Here is a 24079-nt window from a genome sequence, read left to right on the forward strand (position 1 = left end):
TCTTAAGTCTCATGAAATATTCACTTCTATGGTGAAAACTTTTAAGAGTGAGGGTGGTTAGACACACCAACAGCTAGAGTGTGGCTGAGAAAGACACATGTCAAAAATTTAAACCAATTAAGGCAAAACTGCGATACTATACATTTTCCAGGGCTGTGCTGTCCAATGTGGTAGCCACTGGCTGCACATGGCTTTATAAATTTAACTGAGACAAAACTGAAAATCATTTCCACACTTCAAGTGCTCAACAGTCACATGTGGCTAAGGCTTCCACCCGGCCAGGCCTTACTCAATAAAAGCCTACTGAGGGACTTCCCTGGTGGCGCAGTGGTTAAGAATCCGCCTGCCAATGCAGGGGACATGGGTTCGATCCCTGGTCCGGGAAGATCCCACATGCTGCGGAGCAACTAAGCCCGTGAGCCATAACTACTGAGCCTGCGCCCTACAGCCTGCGAGCCACAACTACAGAAGCTCGTGCTCCTAGAGCCCGTGCTCTGCAACAAAGAGAAGCCACTGCAATGAGAAGCCCGCACACTGCAACGAAGAGTAGCCCCCACTCACTGCAACTAGATAAAGCTTGCGCGCAGCAACGAAGACCCAACGCAGCCAAAAATAAAAATAAATAAATAAATAAAAATTAAAAAAAAAAAAAAAAAAAAAGCTTATTGAGTGTACCAAGGAGATTAGAGCCTTGAGATAAATATGCCAGAACCTGCAGGACTGCTTTGAAAGAAACGTCAAGAAGGGAAATCAAGCAACTCCAACCCCAGTAGTCCATAAGCAAAAGGATGCTTCCAGTGTTAGGAGGCTTCCTGGTTAACGGGAGGCTCCGGGAGAACACACTGGAATGGCCTCAGACTTACCATGGTCACTGTACCGCCTCTGCTTCTGGCTTGAAGAAACACTTCTCTGTACTTTGTGGTGAGGAGACTGGCCAGTACTGTTGTTGAGGTCGCTGCTTGGCCTAACCTTAGCAAGTGAAAGATTGCTGCTAGAACTGGAATCACTAGCATCCAGCTAAGAGAAAATGAGAAAAACAGAGCAAACCACAACACGAGCCCAAATGGTTTATTATGAAACTAAACTTACAATACACAAACCTCTCATAAGTAGTTCATTTAGAGAGAAGAATCACAGTGTACAAAAATGACAACCCTAAACTCAGGCAAAAGTATTTTTCTGACTGCTGGAAAAACTCACACAAGGATAAACATTTACGTTCTTCTTTCCACGCTTTTTCAAAAAACTTAAAACGCTCTATTTATTTCATCTGATACTTTACATCATTTAAAAACTACTAATGACTATAGGTTAACTTAATGAAAGCCAAATTATTAAAGGTTATTATCTTAAAGTTAAAATAGTATCTCATAATAGTCATAGGAGTTAGATTAGTTATTTGAAGGTAAATTTTAAAATATTATCAAATGTTATACACACTAAAAAAAAAAGAAGAGTTTACATGAGCTAATAATTCACAAAAAGGATATTGCAGGCTTTTATCTAATTATTCTTACCTCTGAAGATTTTCTCCCCAACAACAAGTATGTAGCTGTGATTTCATCATATTTCATCTTACTAAGAGATTCTTGAATTTCGTCTTGTGAATATCCCATTCCCACCATAATATCTAAAAGAAGGGTATAATATAGTTTATGTGCTTCGTTTGGTTAAGAAATCATTATGTTACAGGGTAAAATAATTTCCTTTATTTGACCCAAAAGATCACACATTTTCTAACATAAACGGGCAGTTGGCTTATTTCTGAGTTACTGAGTGCTATTACAGGAAACTGCAGATAAGTTTCTAAATATGACAAAACATATAAGCTGATTCATGTAACTTATGCTTAACTTCCCATTATCCCCATTTTAGGCATACACATATGAATCAAAACAGAAATATGTAACCTGTACACACACCAACATGCAGGCACAGAATAATTACCTATCCTTTTCTGGTCTGAGATGTCCAGTTCTGGTTCAACAAACGGTTTTAGTTCATCTTCCTCATGCCCTGCATTGATCCACCTGTCCTTCATGATTTGCTGAAAGGTGAACTGTTCATTAGCAGCATAAAATGAAACATTCTGATAATCACAATATTTAGGAAAGCTTATTTTCAACATTTCATCGATTATGGCTCAAAGGATAACTTTTAAAAAATGTCTCAATGTTACTTAAAAAACCCCAGGATAGTATTCAATACATCATACAAACCAAGCAAAGTTCTAAAATTACTTTAAAGACTCTCCAAAGTTCTTCCTTATTTCCAGTTATGTGATTACCTCTAGAGTGCCTCGTTTTATTGGATTTAGCACCAGGAAACGTTTGAGAAGGTTTTCACAGTCTGTGGACATGTAGAAAGGGATTCTGTATTTCCCTCTTAATACTCTCTCTCTCAGTTCCTTTGGGGAGGTAGAGAGGAAAGAAAACTAGTAAGTCAACTTTTAGGTTAGAAAAGAACTCAAAGAACCCCGCTGAAACAACATTAACACATTAACTCTTATCGTTTTATAAAATCCTTTTAGCTTTCTGAAGAACCACTTCTTATACCTTTAGGTTCTGCCCGTCAAAGGGGAGCGACCCGCTGACTAAGGTGTAGAGAATGACGCCGAGGCTCCACACGTCCACTTCGGGCCCGTCATACTTCTTGCCCTGGAAGAGCTCTGGCGCTGCGTACGGAGGACTGCCACAAAACGTGTCCAGTTTACTGCCAACGGTAAATTCATTGCTAAAACCAAAGTCAGCTATTTTAATGTTCATATCAGCATCTAACAATAGATTTTCAGCCTAGAGGGAAAACACCAAGACAAAAATGAAATTTAACCAAAATATAATCAGAACTGTGATAGAATCAGGCATTTCACAAAAGCTTTTTGTAATGATGTAAAGTTAATATATCCTAATGAATAAGAAAACATTCTTTCTAGAGAGAAAAAATAGGAGCTAAATCAGAATTCCTCATTTTTCAGCATTAATAACCAGTAACAGATATGAGCTGTAGTCATCCCTCAGTCTTCTCAGGGGACTGGTTCTAGGACCCCCTGTGGATACCATAACCCATCATCATACCAAACGGTATAGTACAGCCAGCCCTCCTTAGCCACAGATGCAGAACCTGGGGATATGGAGGCCCAACTGTAAAGATTGATTCTAGCACTAATTATACAGCAAATGTCCATGATCAATAAAATTTTTAAAGAGCTTTTGAAGAATAAGGGGCTTTTAAAAAATAGATACTTGCTTTAGGTGGATAGTCACATTTCAAAAACACTGCTAAGTAAGCTGTATAATGGCTATTATTGAGGAGGGAGCATCCTAAACTTCATTCAAGACAGAGATCACAGTCTTTTCCACTTGTTTCAACAAACATTTACCACGTGGCAATTACACACCAGGTGTTATATTAGTGTCTGGATATATAGACAGACAGGGTCCTGCCCTCAAAAAGCTGACAATTTAGAAAAATAAGCAGCTACACTCTTGGGCCTAACTGCTGTGACAGATAAGTGGGGAGTCACGGGCCCAGCACTGAAAGATATGGTACGGCTTCCTAGAGGGGATGAAACTGAAACTGCTGCCTGGAAGATTAGTTGATAGTAGTGGGTGTGTTAACGGGAGGTATTTGAAGCAGAATAAACAGCGTGAAAACCCTGCTGAGACAGAACACGTTTTCCTCAAGAAACTGAAAGGCAGTGTGTGGTACAGAGATGCAGAGAGACACAGCTGGGGACGGGGCCATGCCTGAATTACAAACGGCCAGCCCAGTGACTTGTAGTCAGGAAGTTTGGGTTTGTAACCTAAGGGCAACAGGAAGCCACTGAGAAAGTCATTCAAGCGGGAGATGACAATCTTATTTGTGTTTTTAAAGGGCCATTCTGGTTACAATGTAGGAAACAGACATGGAAGAAAGAGGCAAAATTGGAAGCAGGGAAGACCAGGCAAGAGGCTAGTGTGGTAATCAGGTACGAGATATGCTGGTGGTCTGGACTAGGAAAGTGAGTGGGGACAGAAAAGAGTGAGCTCAAGTGATACTCAGGAAACAGCAGCAAAAAGACCTGGGGTCTGAGTGGACAGCAGAGTAAAGGAGAGAGGGGCACCTGAAGGACAGTCACCACAATGAGAAATAAAAATTCAAGTTTAGGAAGAAAGAGTTTAGGTGTTGAACTTGCTGAACCCGAGCTACCTGAGGGATGCTGAGGTGAAGGTGTCCTTTTGTCAGCTGGACACTAAATCCTAGAAGAGAGCTCTGGCTGCAGGAATGGATCTGGGGGTCATCAACATATAGGTGGCCACTGCAGCTACTGGAGTGGATGTGAATGCAGCAAGGGTGGGTGAGCAGAGAACAAGCAAATCGATAACAGTTATGTCAGGAGAAAGAATAAGTGAATATCAAGTTAAGAGAGAATCTAAACAATGTTTAGAGAAATACAGCTGTGAAGGTGAAGAGGAAAAAAAGGGTGTACCAGGAAGGGGAATCGGGGTGGGGAGGTTTTTCGGTAAAAGAGGGTATAAACTTGAGCATGTTTTTATACATGCTGCTAGTGACACGCCAGCAGAGAGAGAGGGCGGATGAAGAAGGGAAAGATGGGAGGAAACAGAGTGAAGCAGCCCCTGGAAGGACACAGGACCCAGAACACAGAGGCAGGGTCAGCAGAGGCACCCCGCTGTCCTGTAACGAGGGAAATCCTGGAAGGTTAAGGGTGGATGCAGGTGCAGCTGGGAAAGAAGGAGTTTCTGCCTGGTGTTTCTATTTTCTCTGTGAAATAGGAAACCTTATCCTATGCCAGGAGTGTGGGCAGAGGTGGAGAACCGTGAAGTAGGTCTCATTTAAATACCGCTGCTGTTAACAAGAGAGAATGCAGACTAGAAAAACAGAAAGGGATGCCAGGCTGCACTGAGGACACTGTCCAGGTGAGAGCGTGCATTTCTGGAGGCCCCCATCTGGTTGGTGGTAGGATGATTTTTCTCCAGAGACCAACTATGAGCTGCCTTAACTGAAATGTAAAATATATCTTAGGATTTTTAAAAAAATTTAATAACACATTCTAATCTATGCCTCCTTTATGTCATGAGCACTGGGAGAACTGAGCACACACAAGGCAAGTGTACACTAGTAAGGGCACTATGACTCACCTTGAGGTCTCTGTGAACGATCCGCTTTTGGTGGCAGTACTGGACTGCAGACACTATCTGGACAGGAGAGATGCAAGGCTATTAGTCATCGCCGGTGCAGACTACTCGGTGAGCACTCACTTCGATGTCTGTGTGGATCTCTAAATATAATTTTCTCATGCTTTGAACTTTTCAATTTGGAGAGGTTGAGTGCAAGAAGAGCTAAGTGAGGCTGTTCTTCCTGTTCTTTCTAATTTTAACTAGAAAGTCTCTTCTTGAGCCCTGCCCTCGATCAGAAGGCTCTGGTGCAACTTCTGCACGCCCACGTTGTCAACTCACAACCAAGCCGGCAGATACAGACTATTTGCACTGGGTGTTTATCTAGGTTGGTTCTCCCCAGCCAGTCCCTACAACACCCTCTTCCTCTTGGCTAATGTAGGTTCAAGGACAGCAAAAATGACTTAACTTCTCTGAGGACCAGTTTCCTCTTCCTTAAAATGGAAGGATGAATGTTGTAATGTATGTGAACTACAAACTATGAAAACTATTAGGTGCTTTATCAATAAGAATCCCTCCTACTCTCAGCAAATGACATGCTTTCATTTAGCCAACTTTTGATTACTCCTGTGATTAGTGCTGTTATTATTATTATTTTTTTGGCTGCGCCGTGCGGCTTGTGGGATCTTAGTTCCCCGAGCAGGGATTGAATCTGGGCCCTCGGCAGTGAAAGTACGGAGTCCCAAACACTGGACTGCCAGGGAATTCCCTGATTGGCACTGTTAAATAACTGCTCTACTGAAATTTCACACTTACTAGCAATTTTTAAGTCTCCTTGTCTAATTATAAAACTTTTATATCCTTATTATAAAAACTTTAGGAAATACAGAAAAGTACATACAAGAATATGCTTTTATAACCAGCAAATAGAGATGACATCTCCTGTTATTCTGGTGCATTTGCTTCTAGTCTCTACTTTGGTATTACATATGTGTATTTAAATATATATGATTACACATCTACAAAACTGGGGTTATAATGAAAATACTGCTTGTTTCTCCAAATCATCATCAACTTTGTTGTAAGCAACATGCACGTAACTACACTGGACACAAAAACTCAGAGAGGGCTGTTCTATTGGTTGCTATTTTGGTTCAGAATAAGCAGCAAGGATAAGCTGGGCTGGGGTTAGGGTGGGAATGATGCCAAAATCAAGGCTTCACTAAGCAGCTTCATACTTTATAAAGTGCATATGCAGAAGACCAGCCCACTCATAATCAACTAAAGGTACACAAATTCCAATGCCAAAATATTGGTTTTAGAGCATCTGTTAACAATTACGCTGCTCTATTCTGTCAGCATGAAAACTGGGAAAGTGAAATATCGATAGATTTGTTTCCCTCAAAGTAACAGGTTTATTGCCTAGGAAGGACATAGGTAAATTTTATCTTACTTCTGCCTGATCAAAATTTCCGTTTCCCCCAACCCGGCCCCCATATTGAGATTTCTCTCATAGGTTATTTTCAAATTCTGCTTCCGAACCAGATTTGACAATGTCCTACCCTTTCTCAAAGAGAATTTCTCTTCTTTTACCTCCAAACAGCTCAAAGCTAACCTGATGCCACAATAACCTGAAAGTACTCAACTTTCAATTATTGCTTTTTTGCGTTCTGCTTTTAAGGCAAAAGCAGTTATTTCCAAAGAAGGCTGACAACCCAGATGTTTCCCAGGTGAAATAAGAATGCACGCCTAATTCACCTCCAGCCACACATGAAAGAACAGAGGCAGCAACACCAGCAACCCACCCAGAAAGAGCTAAGGAAAGAAGACGGAGCCAGGAACCTCTTCTCTCTCTTTGAAAAGAATGAGAGCTCAGCCAAAAAATTAAAACAGCATAAACAGTAACAAGTATGAGAGTGGGGAAGAAAATGGGAAGAGGGAAAGCCATCTGCTGATGAATATGGAAAGAAGGGCCTATTTTTGACAGAAAACAGATCAAGCATAGTGTACTCTGTGTGTGGCATACCTTTCTCTTTGTACTAAATAGGAAAACTTTATATTTCATCAAACTCATAATGACATAAACTTTTGGAAGGCATGGCAATTAGAAACAGAGAAAAGTGGAAGCACCAATATGCCTGATCCTTCCAGGTTTAGTAAGTGGACTTAAGGAAATACTATGGCAGGAGAAAAGATTACATTAATTGTAAGCACTGTAAATCAAGCCAGTAATTGTACAAGTACATAAACTCTCTTTTCTGGACCAACTAACAGGTCCCTCAAATAATGCTTCAGAATTTCCGCAGGAAATTAAGATAAGCAGCTGCGTGATAAACGTCCAAGTAGCCCTGACAAGTCAGACCCCACGCGGGGGACGGGCGGAGATGGAAGAAGAGAGGACAGGTCTAAGCACTGCGCTGCTTCCCTGGAGAAGGTCCAGGCTCAAACCCGCCGCCGCCGCCAAGAGTCTTCTCCTCACAGTCAATAAATCACATGTGCACAAACATTTGCAAGTCAGATAGATTCACCTGAGTGGGAAGGAATTTCAGTTTTATGAGGCAAAAAAATCTTGACTTTTAGGTGGTCAATTTATAAAAATTAAGAGTACAGTTATGGGGCTTCCCTGGTGGCACAGTGGTTAAGAATCCGCCTGCCAATGCAGGGGACATGGGTTCGAGCCCTGGTCCAGGAAGATCCCACATGCCGCAGAGCAAATAAGCCCGTGTGCCACAACTACTGAGCCTGTGCTCTAGAGCCCGCGAGTCACAACTACTGAGCCCATGTGCCACAACTACTGAAGCCCACGTGCCACAACTACTGAAGCCCACGTGCCACAACTACTGAAGCCCACGTGCCTAGAGGCTGTGCTCCACAACAAGAGAAGCCACCGCAATGAGAAGCCCGCGCACCACAATGAAGAGTAGCCCCCGCTCGCCGCAACTAGAGAAAGCCCGCGTGCAGCAATGAAGACCCAACACACCCAAAAATAAAATAAATAAAATAAAAATTTAAAAAAAAAAAAAAAGAGTACAGTTATGGAAAGGGCCAAACAAACTTGTTTTGTAATAAAGAGAAATTTGAGCTTCCTTCCATAGACCACAGGATAAAATGATACCAGAACTGGAAAGGATTTCAGAATTAATCAAGTATAACTTCCTCTTTATATAGCTAGAAAAACTGAGGATCAGAGAATTTAAATGATGGCCAAAGTCAATTTCAACTTTGATATTTAACAGGTTTTAATTCAAAGTACCATTAGTACTTTTTTTTTTTTTAATTTATTTATTTTTGGCTTCACTGGGTCTTCGTTGCTGCGCGCAGGCTTTCTCTAGCTGTGGCGGGCGGGGGCTACTCTTCATTGCCGTATGCGGGCTTCTCATTGCGGTGGCTTCTCTTGTTGAGGAGCACGGGCTCTAGGTGTGTGGGTTTCAGTAGTTGTGGCTCACGGGTTCTAGAGCACAGGCTCAGTAGTTGCGGCACGTGGGCTCAGTAGTTGTGGAGCACGGGCTTAGTTGCTCTGCAGCATGTGGGATCTTCCTGGACCAGGGCTCGAACTTGTGTCCCCTGCATTGGCAGGCGGACTCCCAACCACTGCGCCACTAGGGAAGTCCCCCATTAGTACTTTTAAATCAAATTAAATTTAAGCAACAGCAAAAGTTAAGAAACTTATTTATAAGTCCTTAACTGTAAACACTAGACTAAGCAAATCAAGAGAGGCAACTGTTAAGAGAAATCTTGAAAATCGGTTAAACTTGCCTTTCTAAATATTGTGAAACCCTTAAAGACTCCTATCTATACTTCTACCTTAACAACCTTAAATGTTAATAAAACAAACATTTAAAGGTTCTGAGAGAAATGAGGCTATATTGCCATTTAAATACAGAACTTAAAACTATGGGAGGACAGCGTTAATTAAGAAGTAATAAAAAAAAAAAAAAAAAAAGAAGTAATAAAGTACCTGCTCCTTCCTTTAATCTAAATCAGGGGTGGGCAAATTATGGTCTGTAGGCTCAATCTGGCCCACCACTTGTTTTTGCAAATAAAGTATCATTGGGACACAATCATATGAGTGTATTTATTCACATATTATCTAAGCTGCTTCTGTGCTACTACAGCAGAGTTAAATAGTTGCAACAGACTGTATGGCCTACAAAGCCTAAAATATTTACTATCTGGCACTTTACAGAAAGAGTTTGCTGATTCCTAATCTAAGTAAGACCACATCATAATGATTAAGAATTTTAGTCCTGCAGTCAGAGGACCTGTCTCTGACTCAATGGTAGGTTTCCTACTTGCCAGGCATCAAATTTTGGGCAAATTATTTAGTCTTCCTGTGCCTCAGTTTCCTTATCTTTAGCAAATGGGCATAATACTCTTTACTCACAAGGCTGCTGCAAGATTTACATTAATGTAGGTAAAGCACTTATCCCAATATTTAGCAGGTAATGATCAATCAATAAATAGTAATCGTTATTAGAGAGTTAAGTCACCTTTATGTTTAAAACCTATTTATTAAAATGAGTGTCTCTTTAAGGCCATGGGGTAAAGAAAGCAAGAAGGTAAACCATTAATTCACAGGTTAAGTTCTGTTTGGTTTTGGCTTATGTAAGACAAAACTAATAATGAATTTTGGGATTGTGACACTTCTTGCTAAAAACCTGGAAATGGTTTTCTTTAATGAAATCTCAAGTGTTTGCAAGGCTCTTGTTTTTTAAGGCTCAACTGTCAAAAAACTAAGGTTAAGAGTGGGACTGAAAAAAAAAAAAAAAAGAGTGGGACTAAAATTTCAATTACAAAGCTAGAACTAGAACCCATGGTTGCCTCTAGCACAGTGCCTTAGGCATGAAAGCACTTAATAAATTAATAAATTTTTGTTGTGTTGAACTGAACGGCCAAACCCTGATCCATTCTATGGGCCTTATGACATTTATAGAGGCAAACACTTGTTTGCTTTAGGGCTTAAGCAAGAAAACATATTAAATCAATAAATTAAAGGTGCAGCAATCCATACCTGTCTAAATTTAGCTCTTGCTTCTTTTTCCTTCATTCTTCCATGTGCAACCAAATAGTCAAACACTTCACCTATAATTGAGAGAAATAAAAGTAAGCAGAAGTCCTACTTCTGAGCATTAACTTTCCCATAAACTGAAAATGTTTCACTTTTAGCAATGCTCTAATTTTAATTTTTAAAATATAGGTATGAAGATAAACAGAAATATGTGGAATCTGAACTAACTTAGCCTTAACTATAGGCAAAGTTTATAGACAAAATCTTTTAAGCCAAAGATAAGCCTTAACGTTAAATTCTCATATGTTTAAATTATACAACTTTTATTTTAAAGGTTATGTTTCCAGTATGCTTTAATAAAAACTTGGCAATGAAAAGTGAAAGTTAAAATGGTTAAGTTATTTGTGTTAAAAGAAGATGTCTTCACTATAGGACCATGACAAAAAAGCATTTCCTGAATATACTCATTCATTCAACAAATAATTACTGAGTGTCTACTAACTGCTGAGAACCGTTCTAGGCTCTGGGGAAACATAGCAGTGAACAAAGCAAAGTCCTTTTCCTCATGGAGTTTACACTCTAGGAGCGGGTAGACAGATAATAAACAAACAAATGAATATACAGTATATCAGATTTTAAAAAGTACTGTGGAGAAAAGTCAGGGGAAAGAAACAGGAAGTGTGTTTGTGTGTGTAAGCACTGTGCTGACTACTGTGAGGGAGTGGACACTAGTTATCTGGGAGAAAGATTCTAGACAGAGACAAGAGCAAGGAGGCCATGAGGCTGGAGAAGCGTGAACAAGGGAAAAGGGAGGTGCTGAACGATCACAGAGATGGTAGGAGAAGCGAGATCAAGAAGAGTCCTGTGGGTGCTGTTCTAAGTGAGAGGAGAAGCAGAGGAGAACATGAAATGACTGGCTTCTTAAAGGATCACTCTGGCTGCTAGAGGGAGAAGAGGGTTAAGGCTGAGGAAGGGACCGGGAAACCAACTGGGAAGAGCGCAATATTCAGGACAAGAAAGAGGGTGGCCGGGCCTAGAGTGGGAAACAGCAGTGGTGGTGACAAGTGGGGAGATTCAGGACACAGTGCAAAGGAAAAGCCAATAGAACTCGCTGGTGGACGTCTAGGTGGTAGTTTTACACAGTATTAATTCCTCAGGGAAGAGAAGTGACATTTCAAGGAACCTATCAGTACTGCCAATTGCTTATCAATTTGGAATAAAGAAACACCTCTGAAATCAACCAAGAGTACTAATTTACCAAATTGGATATAAAATGTGTTTGGGAAAAAAAATCACATTTACTTCATACAAATAAAGAATATTTCCATCAGCTTAGTGACAACAGTTAACTAAAATATTTTGATACTTAAAAAACGCTTAGTTTCAGGACTTAAATATTTTTGAGGAAAAGGTTATTCTGAACTGTACATCAATATCTGACTTAAACTTTTAGCCCTAACTTTGAATAAATTTTAAAATAATAAATGGGTATAAATATTTTCAAGTTATCACTGACTGCCTAATGATCTTTTAAAAGGAATTACCTATTGTTAATTTATACTACGCAATTCATTTAACTATGATGAATTATAAAATTAAATGTCAGCTCAGTAAAATGTCAGTATTTTCTATGCGAATGACCTTTCTATTTGCAGAAAAATATACTATGTCAAAACAAGTAGTTAAAAAGTGAAAACAAAGATGCATGCATAACATACGTAACAGTTTTGACTTTTTAGAAAAACTTAATGGATTAAACCCAGTAGTTGTAGAGTCACACAGATAAAGTCCAAGTCTGTCAATATAATTTTAAAATATTTTAAAATTCAAATGCAATGTAAACCTGTTAAGAGATTTTGGAACCATAAAGTCACAGTCACTAAGTTATAAACCAGGAATACAACTCAGATCTCTTACTCTTCCCCTTATTAAAAATGCATTAACACTCAGATTAAGCAGCTGAATTGAAAACCTCTAAAGGCTATTATTTATTAGGAGAGAAAATTACAAACAGGAGCTCTCCCTGCCCAGGTCACGGCCCATGTGGTTGATGAAAGGACACTGGACAGGACAGTTCAGAAAGCCCTTGGTTTTGGTTCAGGTCCTGCCACTATAACCAGTGATGAAACCACTGGCATAGAACAACCATTCAGAGCTTTAGGTTCATCTGTAAAAATTAGGCAATTGCCCTGGATGACGTCTAAGATTCCTTCCAATTCGAAAATTCCACGATTGTTCCAAATTGAAAAATACGAGGCTGGGGAGGAGTAGATAGCCATTTTTTTAAAATTATTTATTTATTTATTTATTTAGGCTGCGTGGGGTCTTAGTTGCGGCATGCGGGCTTCTTGGTTGTGGCATGCAGACTCTTAGTTGTGGCATGCGAACTCTCAGCTGCGGCATGCATGTGGGATCTAGTTCCCCGACCAGGGACGGAACCTGGGCCCCCTGTATTGGGAGCATGGAGTCTTACTCACTGGACCACCAGGGAAGTCCCTAGGTAGCCAATTTAATGAAACGTTTGTTGTTCAAAATGGCAAACGTATCAACAATAAAACAGCTGCCCTGGAGATGGTGCTTTGTTGAGCTGATTAAAACAAATGGCCCAAGCCAATAAACCACCACCACCACCCATCAGCGCTGTTATAATGCTGAGCAATGGCACCGAGTCCTCAAAGGAGGGCTGTGAGGGCTGTGCTCCCATGCCCAGTAAGAAGCTCAGAGACATGTAACTTATGAGGTCACACTGCCAATGAGAGGCACTGGCTGGATGGACTCCATGTCTGTCTTTTCTGGAGTCCATCCTCCTCCTGGATGGACACTTCTCAGATGTTTTTGACTTCTCCTACACAGAGCAACCTCTAGGACCCTGGTACCTAAAACAGATGGGAACGGAAAGCCGTGACTGACTGACCAATCAGTAGAGGCTATATGGTGTCGGAAGGCTGGGCTCCAGGCCTGGCAACATGACCACAGTGAGATTTCCCAGCCTCCATTTCCTCAAGGGTAAAAGCCCATCGCTCACTGCCTGGCCACATCACTGAGGCATTGTGAAAGTCAAAGGAGACCAGGAAAGAGAAAAAAGCACTTGTCCACTGCAGTGGCTACACAAATGAAAAGACTATGAACCGTAAGATGAGTAGATAGCATTCGAACTCCGTACAGACTTATGGTTCTACCATTAACCTTCAGCTCTTCCTACTGCTCCTCAACTGCGAAAATCCCAACAGAACTCTCAAACCACACATTTAAAAGATGAAGCACACAACTAATAATGAATTAGGAGTATGAAAAAGTGGTGCCAGGGGTGTGCCTGCTCTGCCCACAACAGGTTTACAATCTTTTATTTAATGGTTAACTCACCACAGTGAGGCTGTGATTCAACTTTCTGTCTCCAGGTTCTGCATCCTGGATCAAAGTGCTAACAAAACAAAACTCTACTATAATCAAAACAATTTAATCTATACTGTAGAGTTAAATAGAGTATGTCTCCAGTAGTTTATAATTTCATTAATTCAGTTCAATTCTTATTTGCTGAGTATCTGCTATGTGCCAGGCACTGTGCTAGAGACAGGGAACACACAAAGACAAACAAGAAAGCTTCTGCCTTTCACAAACAATGAAAACTCACACACAGTCCAAAAACTACAAGCATAGCCCAAACATAACCCTAAAATAAGAATCTTTGTAAAAGATAACAGCGATATACATTCATTTCATAAAAATGCCTACATGTATACAACCTTATAGGCAAATAATTATCAGTCCTTAATCTTTATTTTAGGGAAGTCTAACCATAAACACGGTGACCACCATTTCTGGCCTTGGGAAGTGATGGACACCAATGACATAAAAATCTGATAAAGACATCCATCCAACATGCAGTACACATTTATTTCAAATAGGCTAATGCACTGATATTTTTGAAAATTCAAGTACTGGAACAAACAAAATGTGCTATATATATACAATGGAATATTATTCAACCTTGATAAGGAAAGAAATTCTGACACAGGCTACTAAATGGATGAACCTTAAGGACATTACGCTAAGTGAAACAGGAAGTCACAAAAGGACAAATACTGTATGATCCCACTCATATGAGGTCCCTAGAGTAGTCAAATTCATACAGAAAGAAAGCAGAATGGTGGCTGCCAGGGGCTGGGTGAAAGGAGGATGGGGAGTTACTGTTTAATGGAGACAGAGTTTCATTTTGGGAAAATGAGAAAGTTCTGAAGATGGATGATGATAATGGTTAACAATGTGAATGTATTTAATGCCACAGAACTATACACTTGAAATGGTTAAAACAGTAAATTTTACGTTATACCATAATTTAAAAAATCCAAGTATTTGCGTATTATCAATTAATGATGCTAATTATGAAACACTTAATAGCAACCCACAGAACTGCTAGGAATCAGCCTTCCTGATTCTCATCCTAGTGTATTATGATTCTGAATGTTAAATGAAACTTTAACAATTATCCGTGTGGGCTGTGTGGTTGTGTATTCTTCTAAAAGGGAAGAAAGAGAGAAAAACAATTTATAAATTTCTTACCTCCACTGGCATACTCCATGATTAGGTAGAGTGTTTTGTCAGTTTCAATGACTTCGAATAACTTCACTAGGGGAGGGGAGAAGATACAGGAGAAAAAGAAACAAATGTCCATATGCACAGTACTATGTACATATAAACTATAACTACAAAAAGTAACTTTTTCCCTGTTAAAGATTTTAATAGCTGGCCCTCTACAAAATTCTTTTAGGAAAATTTATAATATATTACAACAGCAGAAAAGATTTTATAAAAACATGGAATTCTATAAAAATAAACATAGTTTCTGGGTGCTCAAACGGTGTAACTTCAGGATGCACTCAGCAGTCTAGTGAAGTGTATCTGCTCTCATTTCATCCTCCTGTATTACGTCTATATCTGTTCTATTCCTAAAAGTGCAAGTCCATTCACTTGTCATTATGGCTTTAAGGATACATATAATTCCTCTTGAGACTTCCGTTGCTTGGGAAACTTATCACAGTTCTCAGAGAACAAGGTCCCTTTGTTTCTGTTCTTTTTCTTAAAGATGTATTTTATTTTATTTTTTATTTTTTTTTGGCTGCGCCATGCAGGATCTTAGTTCCCCAACCAGGGATCCAACCGGAGCCCCTGGCAGTGAGAGTGCGGAGTCCTAACCACTGGACTGCCAGGGAATTCCTAAGGAGGTTCCTTTGTTTCTATTCTAAAGCCAGAGATGGCAAAGTAGAAGGAATTATACTATAAATAATTGAAAATAACTTTTTAAAAAGAATTATTTTCAATGGGTCAGTGTGACTACTATAGCACTCTTGTTACAGATACAAATAATATTTCTATTACTGCTAATTCATAAAACCATAACAAAATCAGAAATATAAAATTTTTAAATGAAACTGAAGTTAATCTCTCAAGCTATCAAATCACTATCTCCTGTATCTACTTTGGTAATACATACTTTACAATTAAATTTAGCAAAAAAGGGAGCAGGGAGGGAGAATGCTAATCTCTTATATTGTAGGTTATTTTCTGATGCTTTAACACAGAGTATTAGATCAAATAAAGTACCTTACACAGTACTGGATGTGTTTGTCAAACTGATGAATAAAAGTATCATATCATTTCTAAGATGATATATGTTCAGGCTGTTAAGAAAAATTTAAAGAAATGTAAGGCATATATGCTGGTAAACCATCAACATATAAATAATAGCTTTCTAAAATTCCAATGCAGGGGGAATTCCCTGGCAGTCCAGTGGTTAGGATTCCTAGCTTCCACTGCAGGGGGCTGGGGTTCGATCCCTGGTCAGGGAACTAAGATCCTACAAGCCACATGGCCCGGCCAAAAAAATAATAATAATAAATAAAATAAAATAAAATTCCAATGCAAATATTGGCTCTTCTGTGTAAACTATTTTAATCCAATGGGAACTTAAATTTTTAGAAATTTACATTTTCAAAGATATGTCATTTAGTAGTAAGTATAGAGAACTCTAATCAGGGTACAACGTAAGTAATTAAAAAACAAAACAAAAAGGTTTAAGTTAGCTAGTTCTTGGCAGTTATTTTTTGGTGGGAAGTTGGAATTTGAAATCCAGAGTTGGCTAGCTAGTTCCCTATGTCTTTTAAAGTATGATTCAATGTACCAGTATTTTCTTGGGAACACAGCTAGAGCAGAAAGTTTTACACCTTTGAAAATTGTAACTCTAACTTACTATAATTCCTTCTTCTTTATCCATAAATTAAGTACAATTATGACATTTTCTAATAAATTAGAAAATTATAATCTGATTACGTATGTTTCTACTGAATTAAAGCTTTACATTAATCTTTTAACCTGTCTTTAGTAATTTCAAAAAGTTAACAGAAATGATCAATATATATATACATATATATTCTAAAAGTGTACCTGGGCTGGGAGAACGGAAGAAATCTCCTGTCACTCCTGGAATATATGTTTAGCTTTATGACATACTTTCAAGAATGCATTTAGACCCAAAAGTATTTAAGAAAGCAGAAAGTACCTATGTTTGGATGATTTAAAATCTTCATTATTCTTACTTCTCTGAAGAGCTAAAAAGCAAACACACACACAATTCCCCCAACACAGGTTATTAAACATTATATATATTTAATGAAGATATATTTATATTCCATGGTTGCAATATAAATTTAAATTTTCTCTTAGATAACTGATTCACTGATAATGTTTAGTAGTCCACATCTAAGAAATAGAAATCCAGGGTAATTATGAGGTAGTTTTGTTACCTAATACTAAATACTTTAATTTTATCTTACGAAAAAGCAGAGGTCCCAGAAGAGGATGATATTTTGTTATTGTGAATTATACTTTGAATTATATTTTGCTATCTTGAACACAGAAATCAGATTTAAGCAGGAATAGTTTGTGATTAGACTTAGTCTGATTCAATAACTACCTAGGGGCTCTAATTCTGCAAATCAAAACTTGTATAGTCACAATGAACTGCATCATGATAATTCCAAGTAATTCTGTAAGAAGATTTTGAATAAAACCACTTCAACCTGACTACCCATCACACAGAATAAGGGGAAATATTAAATTGTTGCACAAACACATGCTGTGAGTTCAGAGGCGGGTCACAGCATTAGCGCCTGGGCTAATATGAGATTGCAGAAAATAACAGAATTTTAGAGGTCATCTTATACAACCCTCCTGCAAACAAATGGGAACCAGAAAAAGAGAGGAAAAGATCTTCCAAGGTCCTCCTATCTTTCCATGGGGAATACGGCCAGAACTAGTCTCCCAGCACCCAGCGTACGACACAGCCTACAGGAGACAAGGCTGGCAGGTGGTTTGGGCAGCGAGCAGCCGCCGGCTATGGGAAAAGGAAGCTGGGGCCCTCCCCGCGCTCGTCCTTGTCCCCAGGTCTGATGGAGAACTGAATCAGCAACTAACAGCTGAAAGCCATGGTATCTGACCTACAGACAGCTCCGAGCTTAAAAACATGTAATCAAGGTGAAGAGCCTTCCTGTCTAGAATAAGGGATCATCCCTAAAGGCAGGAGCACTTTTATCTCCAACATACATACTTCCTATTGCTGTGGTCATTCCCACATCTTCTGTCCTGAGATGAGAAGATAGCCTCCCTGACAACCATTCAGGCTTCAGTTCTTAATTTCCCTCTGTCAAGCTAACACAGGAATCTCGTTTTCCAATCCATTATAGCTGGACTTGTAGCTATAATTTGAACCTCCCAGTTATTTCTACAAATGCTAAATTAGAAGAGCGCCAAGTTGGATACCATACGAACACAGCTTAGGGCACTGCATTTAGAATGAAACCCTGACCACGGCCATGGCAGCCTCTGCCTACCCTCCAACCTCAGCTCCAGCCACCCTGATTTCTCTCAGATGTTAGAACATACTAAGCTCTTTCCTTCCTTAGAGTCTTTTTCCTTTTCATCCTTCAAGACGCAGGCAGATTCTCTAAAAACCTCATCTATCTAAGTAGGTCTCCTTTGTTTTACATCATAGCAATCTGTTTACTTCCTTCCTAGACTGTCTTTCAAGTTGTGATAATACATTTCTGTTTACCAGTTCACTGTTGTGTCCTCACCCACAGGGAGCGTGTCTGTCTCCCTTCACTAATGCATCCTTGAAACCAAGCCTGGCCCACAACAGGAACTCATCTGTTCGACAAATGCCTGCAGGAAAGTACTAACTACCAAGAAGTGTGGTCTGAGCCAGGATCCTCCGCATTCTAATGACCACACTGCTTTGAAATCCTGAGTAGCAGAATGCCTATTACAGGGTTGCCGTAGTTCTGCTGGCGAGAGAGTTCAGATGAAAGCGACTGTTTTTTAAATCCCTACTAGCAGTGCAGCACTAAAACATCAGAACTAAAGTGATTAGAACCAAAGAGCAGGAAAAAAAATGTAATACTATAGGGATTCAAGGGAGGGAGACCTCACTTATGTGCGGGGTAGTGGGCACCATGGAGGTCACTGGATTTATGCAGTTGAAATGGGCTGGCTATGTGTGCTCCATATATGGAGCAAAGACAGGGAGGTGCAACCAACTAAGACCATTTAAAGAAGACCAAGTGGGGCTTCCCCGGTGGCGCAGTGGTTGAGAATCTGCCTGCCAATGCAGGGGACACGGGTTCGAGCCCTGGTCTGGGAGGATCCCACATGCCGCGGAGCAACTAGACCCGTGCACCACACCTACTGAGCCTGAGCTCCGCAACAAGAGAGGCCGCAACAGTGAGAGGCCCGCGCACCGCGATGAGGAGTGGCTCCCACTCGCCGCAACTAGAGAAAGCCCTCGCACAGAAACGAAGACTCAACACAGCCAAAAATAATAAATAAATAAATAAAAATTAAAAAAAAAAAAAAAAAAAGAAGAAGACCAAGTGATCCATCTGGCAGAGCAGTGGGTTTCCAAGTGTGGGCTTCTGGCCACCAGCATCAGAATCACTAGGGTGTTTGTGCAAACTGTAGGTTCCTGGGCTCTACCCATCACTAGATCTGAAATGGGCCTTGAGAATCTCACCTTTCAACCACCACCCCAGGTGTGGTGGTTTTCAAACAGGTCCACAAATCCTTTGGTAATCCTACCCTCAAAAGGCAGAACTTAATACCCCTCCCTTTGCGTGGGGGCTGCACTGAGTGACTTGCTTCTAATGAACAGAGTAAGGCAGAGGCAACGGTGAGGGGACTTCAGAGACTGACTAGGTCTTAAAAGGCACTGGGACTCCCTCCTTGCTCTCACAGATCACCTCCTTGCATGTATGAGCACACTGAGCACGTCAATGGACAGGCCCAGATGGCAGGGAAATGAGGACTCCTACCCACGCTGGTGAGGAACTGCAGGCCCCAGACAAGAGCCAGGTGAGAGGGCCTTTTGGAAGCGGACACACCAGACCAATCAAATCTGCCGATGCTGCATCTGTGGCTCTCACCCCAAATCTCTTGAGAGCACCTGAACCAGAACCATCCAACTAAGTCACTCCCTAACACATGACTCACAGAAACTGTGAGATGACACATGGTTCTAAGCTGCTAAGTTTTGGAGTAATTTTTAGAGAGTAGTAGTACACTACCGGTAACACACTGAAGTTTGAAACCCCCTGAGTTACATACAGCAGAGGTCACACCAAGGGCTGCGTTGTGAAAACAGAGGAAAGGTGAGTGGCACCAGATAGAAGGATGGATAGTACAAGCTTCTTTCTGTAGGCTGTAGAAAGAATAGCCAAAGGTTCCCTGGCAGGATAGTGTCAGGGTATTAACCAAAATGACTTTACATATCTGCCTCTATCAGAATGATACATCAGGTAGAAATGAGTTCATAAACTCTATACCAAGTTAATCAAAGGGGGTGGGGAGAGGAAGCAAGAAGCTAACAGTGATCAAGTGTCACCTCTGTCCGAAGCTCAGCACTAGATGCTTCACGTCTATGATCCTATCTAACTTAATTTCCACACCTCTGTCAGGTGACTATGATCATCTCCAATGTACAGGAGAGGAGGACTAAGAAAGTTAAGAAACTCGCCCAAGTTCTCTCAGCTAACACATGCCGGAGCTGAGAGATTACAAGCTGGCAATACAGAAAACCCAGAGCAACAGGTGGGTACTGGCACAGAATTTTTTTAAAAGTTGACAATTTGCATATATGGTTAAGATGCCAGAGATTTCATTTATTTGTATCAACTGTGAACTTGATGGCTGAAGACAAATTTGGATATAAATAATTTACTGAAAAGAAAACATGAACTTTAAGCAAAGTCCCTACTAGGATTGTACAACATATTTTTTAAAGTTTTGCTACTATAAAAGGACATTTAAATAAGACGTTCACCTATTTCTACTATCTTATTTCTCTACATTCCCTTTCAACCTTATGCAGATGCTAGTTGTAAAAAATAAAATGAAATAACACAGAAATGTGTAAAGTGAAAGAGTTCTCTCCTCATCAACTAATCTCCATCCTCTACACATCTTCCCATTTTTATGTCCTTTAGGAACTGGTAGATAGGAGGAGAACAAACATCTCTAAAGGCAAAGACTTGGACCCTGGTGACGAGAACACTGAACACACTAAGCCCACAGTACTACAGAGTAAAGAAATGCCCCCAAAGCCTGTACTGAGGATGTACAGGAATTATCCTTGGGAAAAAAACAATTTTACCAATTGATATAAAAATAAAATGAGCATATAAGAGACAGCATAGGGTGGGGTGAGATGTTATCATAGTCATCAAACTGTGATCTAAATCATCATGACCAAAGTGTTCAGACTTGCTTCTCCAGATACATAGGTATGAGACAGAATGAACAGGCCAAAGGTTGAGAGCCTGTGCTTTTCATGGCAGCTGAGTGACACGCTGGGTGACAACTTATGTGTTAGAAATAATGGACAGGAATATAATTGCCAACCTTTTCTTTACTAGGAAAGAGCTGAACTGTAAATCCAAGATTATGAGTAATTATTAGCTGCCTTGGATGAAGAGAAGGAGATACAGGTAAGAAGCATTCAGGGGGTAAGGGAGAGGGAGGCAGAGTTGAAGCTGACACCCAAGTTTGTGAATCTGGGTGCCACTTTGAGACAGAGAAGACTCAAGCTGCAGTGAGGAAGGTGAGTCTGGCTTTGGACATGCCATGTGAGGGGCAGTTAAGTGAGGATACTGAAAGCATAGCATGGTACTTGGTATTTGGGTCTGAAGCTCAGGAAAGAAATCTGGGCTAGAGATAAATTTTGTAGAATTATTAGCATAGGGATAGTATCCTTGGAAGGAAATGACACCGCTTAACTGTAAAATGAAAAAACAGAAACATCAACGAACAAGCATTTCAGAGAGAAGAGAGCTGAGGCCCACAGTGGAGACTCAGAAAAGGCAGCCAGAGTGACAGAATGAAATCCAGACACTGGAATCTAATGCCTACCACAGACCTACAAGTGGGGTCACAAAGCTCTGTTTGTAAGCAGCTTCCCAGACCCTGGAACAGCTCTGGGGTCCTTCATGAAGGAAAGAGAGAAGGATGGTGTGCCTGCTCTTCCTCATTAGGTCCCTTTGTCTCACTCACCACACTGATCACAGCACCTCTGCTGAACGAAAGAACAAATCAAAGACCCTCTCAGACAAAACTGAGGGAGAGAGCCTGGCAAAAGCCCAAAGAGTTCATGGAGAAGGAACTGTCAAAATGCTCTGATGTGAAAAAGAAAAAAAAAAAAAAAAATGTCTTTGCTTCTCTATAGACAGAATACCTCTAGAAGGACAAATAGAAACTGATGCCACTGGTGGTCCCAGGGCAGGGACCTGGATGGATAGAAGTCAAGCAGTAGATGAAGACTTTGCCTTCTATACTTTTATCTGTCCTTTAAACTCTGAATCACAACTGTAGTATCTATCTCCTCTCCTCCAATTAATTTGAATTTTAAGAAAAAGGTGGAGAATGAACAAAGAAAAGTGTTTTTTGACAAAAGGGGAATTCCTGCAAAAGAAAACTGCTGTATTCTGAGGACTGTTAACAAGAAGAGAGTTTACTATTCCTTTCCATAGTGTGGGCCAAGGCTGCTGATGGATGAAAGGCAAGCAAGTCTTCCAGGGAATATCTTTAAAGTCCAGCAAATATGACAGCCAGCACAGTAAGGCAAAACTTAAGGAGCTTAAAGAGAGTTTAGTTACTCTCAGAACCACCCTAACATTAAAATAAACAACAGAATAGGAAAGTTAACAAATAACAGAGAAGATAAGAGCACTGTTAAAGACCATTTGTTTAACACTAGGCAAAGGCAGTGACCTATCTCCCACCCAGGAAGAGCTGTCTATAGATGGGGGGAGATATATGTGTGGGTGTACTATAGTGTAATTAACCAGAATTTTACTGATATCATGTAGGTTATCCCTAACTTTTTGCTGTTGTAACATTACAATGAGCATCCTTGTATATATACATCCTCATACACTTATGCAAATATATTGGCAGAGTAGGTTGGGGGGCCAAAGGGCATACATGCTTTTAAAATTTTGTTAGTGCTATATTACTGTCTAAAAATATATTAATTTAAACTATGTCACCAATAACAGAGTTCCTGATTCTCTACACTCTTGTCAACAATATGTATTACCAGGTTTTTGCAAATCTGGTGAAAAAATGTTACCTTTTCGGATGTTAAACATTTTTTACTTGAATATTGACCATCTGTCCTACTAATTGCCTGAGTGTCTCTTTTGACTATTTTCTATTAGGTTATATACTCCTGTTTCTCCTCGATTTGCAAGACCTTTTATATAGTATGGAAATAAGACCTTTGTCTGCCATAGCAGACAATGTTGGGTCCTTACTCAAATTCACCCTGACTCCTTTGCTGACTATCATGAGCAATCCTTTCAACTTTTTTAGCTATTTCATCTATTGTTTACTGCATATTTCTAAAATGCCAGATTATATTGCTTCCTTGATTTACCATTTTAGACACTGTTTTGTGACTCCCACTTTGGATTTAGCTTTCCTACACCCTTCCAAACACAGACTTATGCTTCCCCTCTCCATCCTCTTCATGAGGTTCTATTACAGTTTTGGCTAAACAAATATTATGTTTAATTTTTATTGCTAAAAGTAGTACATATAGTTTTAAAAGTCGAACTGTGTAATGTAATATATCTCTCCACCCTCAACCCTTGTTCATAATGTCAAGCACTTTCAACTCAGGTATTTGCTGCCTTACTTCTTTTTCTTTTTTTATAAGATTTTTTTTTCTTTTTGACATGGACCATTTTAAAGTCTTTATTGAATTTGTTACAATATTGCTTCTGTTTCATGTTTTGGTGTTTTGGCCACAAGGCATGTGGGATCTTAGCTCCCCGACCAGGGATTGAACACGCACCCCCTGCATTGCAAAGTCTTAACCACTGGACCGCCAGGGAAGTCCCTGCTACCTTACTTCTGAATAGCATGCTTGTGCTGTTATTCTATGATTTCTTAGCCACTCCCCCTGATATTAGCTATTTTCTTAGTATTGGCAGTGAAGATTTAGCTCTCTTACATCCTGTCCCCCACCCCACATCCCTTCCCGCCTTCCTCCTGATCAGTTATCATAATATTTGGCTAAAGTATTCAGTTTACATTATATAAATATTCTTTATAGCCACGCTAGGAATGCATTTCCATTCTTTTTGTTTATCAAAAATGTTTCTGATTTCCTTTGAGCTAATGACTGTCTCGGTTATTTTGTTCACTTAGGTTTTCTATGTATCTCTCACTTTACTAATTCATCCTTAAACTTTGTAACAGAAGTGTATACCTCCTCTCAAATACTTTCAAATAGTCAAGTATTCTTTTTTCTCCCCCCCGGAAATATGCATATTCTGGAGGCCTCTGTCCTGCTCTCAAGGCCTGCTGTGTTGGATTTCCTGTTCTAGACCCTATGCTCTTCTCTTTTTTA

At 39.9% G+C, this 24079-nt stretch overlaps 1 protein-coding gene across 19 annotated transcripts in view; it reads right to left on the reverse strand.

Moving 5' to 3' along the window:
• MARK3 (microtubule affinity regulating kinase 3) overlaps positions 1-24079 on the reverse strand; it is a 107183-nt gene that overhangs the window by 24428 nt on the left and 58676 nt on the right. For 11 of the 19 annotated variants that reach the window (XM_082451001.1, XM_082450998.1, XM_082451000.1 and 8 more), the window contains exons 4-12: positions 16679-16727; positions 14683-14748; positions 10126-10196; positions 5139-5195; positions 2556-2792; positions 2288-2407; positions 1948-2047; positions 1518-1630; positions 864-1017 (exon numbers count right to left, since the gene is read on the reverse strand). In XM_082451001.1, coding sequence (XP_082307127.1) covers positions 864-1017; positions 1518-1630; positions 1948-2047; positions 2288-2407; positions 2556-2792; positions 5139-5195; positions 10126-10196; positions 14683-14748; positions 16679-16727 — 967 coding nt within the window. Of the gene's footprint in view, positions 1-863; positions 1018-1517; positions 1631-1947; positions 2048-2287; positions 2408-2555; positions 2793-5138; positions 5196-10125; positions 10197-13485; positions 13544-14682; positions 14749-16678; positions 16728-24079 lie in introns of all 19 variants that reach the window. The other 8 variants (XM_082450997.1, XM_082450990.1, XM_082450991.1 and 5 more) reach the window with 7 other exon arrangements.

This window comes from Balaenoptera physalus (assembly GCF_965194825.1).
Source record: "Balaenoptera physalus genome assembly, chromosome: 2".
NCBI classification, from domain to species: domain Eukaryota; kingdom Metazoa; phylum Chordata; class Mammalia; order Artiodactyla; family Balaenopteridae; genus Balaenoptera; species Balaenoptera physalus.